Source organism: Sarcophilus harrisii, chromosome 6 (assembly GCF_902635505.1).
Source record: "Sarcophilus harrisii chromosome 6, mSarHar1.11, whole genome shotgun sequence".
NCBI lineage: Eukaryota > Metazoa > Chordata > Mammalia > Dasyuromorphia > Dasyuridae > Sarcophilus > Sarcophilus harrisii.
The window spans coordinates 230,233,363-230,239,548 of NC_045431.1; the positions used below are offsets into that span (position 1 = coordinate 230,233,363).

Below are 6,186 nucleotides of genomic sequence, written 5' to 3' on the forward strand. Positions count from 1 at the left end.
GGCTGCAGCACAAGCCCTCAGACTCAGAGAGACAGATTATTCATCTCACCTTTGTAGTGACTGGGCTGGGCAAGTTCTCGGACTGGACAGACTTCAAAGAAAGAGACCCTGGAGGTCATCCTCCTCTTCCTCCACAGAAACCAAGACCCATTTCAGGCCATCCAGGAATGCCATCCACACTCCAGGAAGAAACGGTGGCTGGAGGCTGGAGCAGAAGCTCTTGGACTGAGACATTCTTCAAGAAAGACACTGAGGAGGTCGTCCTCCTACTTCCTCCACAGAAAGCAAAAACCAGTCTTGAAGACCTACAAAAAGCTGGCCCGGACCCCAGGCAAGGAAACACACAGTGAAGGAGACAACCGAGATTTGGGAACTTCATCACCTGGCTATTCTCCCCGGGGATTGCTGTGCTCAAAGGAAGATTAACAAAATGGACACAGATGCACAAATGAGAGCAATAATTCTCCAGAAACTGATAGAAAATGGTGAAGGAGCACAACTTCAAGAGTTGCTAAGAGCTAAATTATTCGAATGTGGTTGGAAAGACCAAATAAAAGCTCATTGTCAAGATGGCATTAAAGAAAAAGAGGTAGAACACGTTACTGCTGCCAACTTGGCAGCAGAATCACTCCCAGAGCCAGAGCGCTTGTACCCGACAGAGGAACTCTTACAAAGAATAAGAACTTTCCTGGACCGGCATGCCAGTCTTTAAGATGGGCTAAGCATCACCACCATGTACTTTGATTTCTTGGATCCATTAAGAACAGACATGCCATAGGTTTGGAGTGCATTTTCTAAATTGGTCCCTTTTTTGTAGGATGAATTTTCCAAGTTTGGGGAATAACGTATTATATTGATTTTTTTCTGGAAGATTATTTGGATAATAAAAATAAAATTTAAATGTTTGCAAATTACATATTTCTACCGTTTTATTCTATGTTCTCTGTTTTCAAGTTTTAACATTGACCATAAATGTTATCTTTCACCAAGATGTCTGGCCCATTACAAGAGGACACTTTGTAAAATACAGTTCCCCTGTCTCCTCTCCACCCAAAAACTCCCATTTAATAAGGAAAACTCTATGTAAATAAGTAAACATAATTTTACACAGGTATGAAAACATTGAATCCAATTTCTTATCTTCCCAAGGGAGAAGTGGAAGTAGGTAGAGAGAAAATTTAGAATTCAAAATTTAAAAAATGAAAGTTAAGTTTTCATATATGATGAGGAAAAGGATATATATATATATATATATATATATATATATATATATATACATAGAATGAAAATATAAATCTTAAATTCTCGAGACAACAGCAATTTGGTTATTAAACATTTTCATATAAAAATACGGTAGCTGATCTGTGACTAGTCTTCATGGCATTCCAAACAAAGCAATATTCCGACTTCTTTGCTATATGCTCTGCATACCCAGGGAAGACTCAGTAATTGGCAAGAGATCCCATAATGTCCTTCATCCCAGAGAGGTCAGTAGCTCTTTGACTGACTCTCCAAGGAAATGAAATTTGGTTCAAGGGTGTAGAAACCTTGATCTTTTGATTCTTCTCCCAACTTTACTCAAGATTCCAAGAAAGAGAGATTTCAGGGGATGATCTGAAAGGTGAAAACGGTTTCCCTCCCCTGAAACTCTGTTACAATAATAGAGACTATGTGAATAAGTATACACACACACACACACACACACACAAACACACATACAATGTATATGGAAAAATCTCTCACCAAAAAGGCAAGAGCCTTCTAAAGGTTAGAAGGGGAAGTAGGCGGAGAGAAAATTTGGAACTCAATATTTTGAAAATGAAAGGTAAATTGTTCAAATATAAATAAGAAAAGGACAAAACCATATATAGAATTGAGAAATTGCTCAGACATCTCTCTCAGTTCTCAGTTGATCAAGAACCAATTAATAAACATTTATACTGAATAATCTGCTTTTAGGATGTTGGACTAGTGTGTCTACTATTCCAAGGAGAACAACCTTCTTATACTATATGCTCAACATGCAGGGAAGACTGATGATGGGCATTAGGTCCCTAATGTCCTTCATTCCAGAGAGGTCAGTAGCTCTATGACCGACTCTCCAGGGAAATGAAATTTGATTCAAGTGTGTATAAACCTTGATCTTTTGATTCATCCCCCAACTTGACTCAAGATTCCAGTAAAGCAGTGGGGATACCAGGTAAGTGAAAACACCTTTTCTGTCCCCCCAAAACATTTTACTTTCATTTTTTTAATTTTAAAACTCAGTGGAATTGATGATACAATGGTTATCTCGTTTAGCATGGTGATTAATAGTTCTCTAAGTTCAGTAGGATTGATTGAATCTTACAACAAATAATGGTTTCCTAGTGATATAATGATTGATTTATACTCAGTGTAAAGCATATAAAGCTACCTCAGCCAGAGTCAGAGTCAGAGAGAATAACTCAGAGAGTTTGGAGACAGAGCCAGAGAAGACAGAAGGCTGGAGGCTGGGGCATAAGCCCTAGGACTCAGAGAGATTCATCCCATCTTGATCAGCCTCATAGTGCTTGGCCTTTCCTGCTGCTCTCCCCACTGAGACCAAGGCCAGTCTAAAGGCTCTCAGGAAAGCTAGCTGGGCCCCAGGCAAGGAAATTGGACTGTGAAGGGAATCCAAAAGGATTTGGACTTTAACACCTGCCTATTCTTGTGGTGATTACCAAACTGAAAGGAAGGCTGCTCCAAGACCCCCAGAAAACCAAACAAAAACTTGACATTTTCACGACCTAACATAGGGCTAAGGACCTACATCTGTGACCCAGAAATTAGGGTGAGTGCATAAACAGACAAGAAGGAAACTTTGATAAGGGCTAAAAAGTAGTGTTTCAGCTGAAATGGGACAAATATTTAGAAAGCAGCCTTTTTCACCTCAAGGAAAATGTGTAGAAACCATGGTTACACTGATAAAACATCAAAGTTTAATGGTAACTTGGATGCAGATCATCAATAAGTCATTTCTTCTGAGCATCGGCTTCAATTTCCTTACCAATAAAATTTTCAGTAATACTTTACTTCCTGCCTTATTGGAGAAAAAATGTGTTGTAAACTTAAAATATTTTAGACATGAAGCTTTTTGAAAAAAACAAATTATCTCTGTTCTAACTTTGGGGGCTTGATAGTAACCCAGGGACCTTCCCTTGCCTCTGTCATTATCAAATCAAGCCACCCTTCCCATGTGATCCCTGGATCTCCAGCCTCCCAGCCTTCATGATATGGTTTGGCTAAGGGTGGGACAGTCTTAAAGAGGTATAACTTAGCCCTCCCAAATTCCTGGATAGGATAAGAGAAGGTGAGATGTTAGTCTGAAGAAACTCTTATGTCCCACTACTTCATTTTCATCCCCAACTTTTCTCCTGAGAATAAATAAACTTCCATCATAGCTGAGAAATCTTCGTCACAGTCTGTCTCCTCTCTTTTCCCCCTCTGTAGTAACTGTCTTGATGGGGCTTCTCCCTTAACCAGAAAGCCAGCTTGGGACCACCTTACCCCATAAGTATCAGTTTGATTTATCAAGACAGTTTGAGGGGTGTACCACACAGAAAACTTCCATCACACTGAGATCCTGTGACCAGCTGGAGTCCGCTATATCCATTAGGCAATCCAGGGTAGAAAGAAGAGTCAGTCATTCCTGAGTTGGAGGGATACAGAGTTTCATTTCCCAAGATCTTAGTGTTTTTGTATTTTTTCCTTTCTCCCCCCCCCACTCTTTCTCCCTTAGTTTTTTACTCTGTCTCCCCCCCCCCATAAACCTGTATTTGATATTTCATTACTAGTTTACAGTGTTGTAATTGCATTCCAAGTTTTTAGCATCCTCTTCCACTTGAAGCTAATTTACATTTGCTTTGTATATATTTTGCCTTCACTCATCTAGGGAAGCTTCATATCTGTTCCACCTCCAGGGAGCTCCTTGAGGACAGTCACCATCTAGTTTCTGCATCTCTAGCACCTACCACAGGGCCTGTCAAAGAGTAGGTGCTTATTACTTTTTCAAGCATGACTCATATGTTGTGATTCATTTTCTGAATCCCTCCTCTGCAGGCTATGTTATCATTCTTTTTTTTATCATTCTTGATATTATGAAATTATTTTCTAGGTACTTTGTATTACTTTTTATTCACTTTGCATTTATCTACATATGTTACATCTGATAACATCCTCTTTCAAGTAGAATATAAGCTTTTTAAAGGCAAGGAATGTTTTCCACTTTGTTTTTGAATTTCCAAAACCCAATACAATGACTGGCACATAGTACGTACTATACAAATGCTTATTTCCCTCTTTTCCTCCACTAAATGTCTAATAAATATTTGCTATGACAATCCCAGTAGAGATGTGAAAAATCACAGGTTCTAGCCCTTAGAAAAAGAATCTTAGACACCATGTTGTTGAGTCTGTTTATTTGACACAGGGGTATTTCTGGCCTGGCTCTTTCTTTTTCCTTTACTTTTCCTATTCTTTGCTTTTGGGAGGCACTTAATTATTTTTTTTATTGATATACTTGTTTTTACTCATCATTCAACCAATTGCCTGTCTCTTCCCCCACTCTCTATCTCATGTTCTTCAAAGTGCAAGCTGAAAGATAATTAAGCCAGAAGAATGATGGCAATCAATAATAATCTGGATTAATTTTTCCATTTGACTAGAAAAGGATGGGCAGGAGCTTTATCTTAAGGTAAAACCAACATTGTCCATTTTTTTTATTAGTTGAATTTCTATTGTCCTGTGATATTTATTTTTGTTCAGGATGAAATCTCTTCAGCATTGGTTGATTGATCAATCCAAGTGATAAGAAAAAGTCCAAAGGAGTCCAAAGTCAAGAAAGAGAAATACAGTGTTGTGAAATCGTCTTTGGGGAAATCAGTCTTTTTCTTTATCTTCTTGTTTCTTCTTCTTCCCCTCTCCCCTTTTTTTTAAAAGTATTATGGACTGCCAATGAAACTTATGGAGCCTTTCTTTAGATCATACTGTTAAATACTACAATATATGGGTTTAGAAAACAAACTATATTGAAATAGTAGGTGCCTATAATTTTTTTAATGGAATTGCACTGAGCTTCCAGTTAGGGTAATATAGAACAGAAAAACATTTGATTTAAATCCGAGGAGAAGCTTGGGTTCAAATTCTGCCTGTGACACTTCCTATCTTATGACTTTGAACAAGCTACGCCAACTCCCAGGCTTCAATTCTGCCATATGTAAAATGGTGATAATCACAGTCCTGCCTTCATGGTTTTGCTAAGAGCTACCACAGAAAAGATGCTGGGTTTGTGACTCTTCTTGGAACCCTCAACTCTTCCTCTTACAATCTTTGTGACACTGAACAGATGACTTGACCCTCTGAGACTCAATTTCCTCAGTTGTACAATGAAGCACCCTAACTCACTGGCCTCTGAGATCCTCCAACTTTAAATCTCACTTTTCCAAGAAGTGCTTTATATTATCAAAGCCTGTGAATTTCCTAGAATGGAAACTCAGAAGAGGTCCTCTGGACATCATTAAAAACGAAGCTTGAGATAGAGAGTAATTTCTGAGTAAATGACAATCAAGTTTGAACTCGGATCATTTAACGTAAATATCTCCTTTTTCCTGTATATGGTCATCATATCTGTGACCACCCTGATAGAAGATTTAATCTTGTTAGCAATTGTTGAAAAAATAGCATTCAGATAACCTTAACCTTAAATAACCTTATTCTATAGTAAAATTCTCACCTACACCTTCCCCCAATGGGCTTTCTCAATCACTTAGTTTACTAACTAAAATGCCTTAGTCTTCAGAGGCAGGGTTCTACATTACATTCCCTAGCCCCAAAATAAAGCTCTCTGTGGTTAAACTTGATTTCCGGCCTGTACAGAGAGCCTGGTTCCTTCTAGACCATTCCCTACCTTATATGGACTTAATTGCCTTCTTGGTTGCCCATTCTGCCACCACCCAGTTTCACAAAGCTTGGAGAATGCTATGGCTAACTGACGGCATGTGGTGGAAATGTCTGAACTTGACAGAGAGCGTTGAAACATGAATCATCAGAAACTACTTCTGGTCCTGCCAGTAAGGCAAAGGTCCTTGCTTTGGGGCTGCCCCAGGTCCCCCTTCCACCGTGACCCATCAGGGCTCTAGTTCCATAGGTGGTGATGGAGAAACACTG

General features: G+C 39.0%; 1 protein-coding gene across 1 annotated transcript; it reads left to right on the forward strand.

Moving 5' to 3' along the window:
• Positions 1 to 427: 427 nt before the first annotated feature.
• LOC100934471 (transcription and mRNA export factor ENY2-like) lies at positions 428 to 712 on the forward strand. The gene has a single exon (XM_031943823.1). The coding sequence runs from the start codon at positions 431 to 433 to the stop codon at positions 710 to 712; it is 282 nt and encodes a 93-aa protein (XP_031799683.1). The 5' UTR covers positions 428 to 430.
• The last annotated feature ends 5,474 nt before the right edge of the window (positions 713 to 6,186 follow it).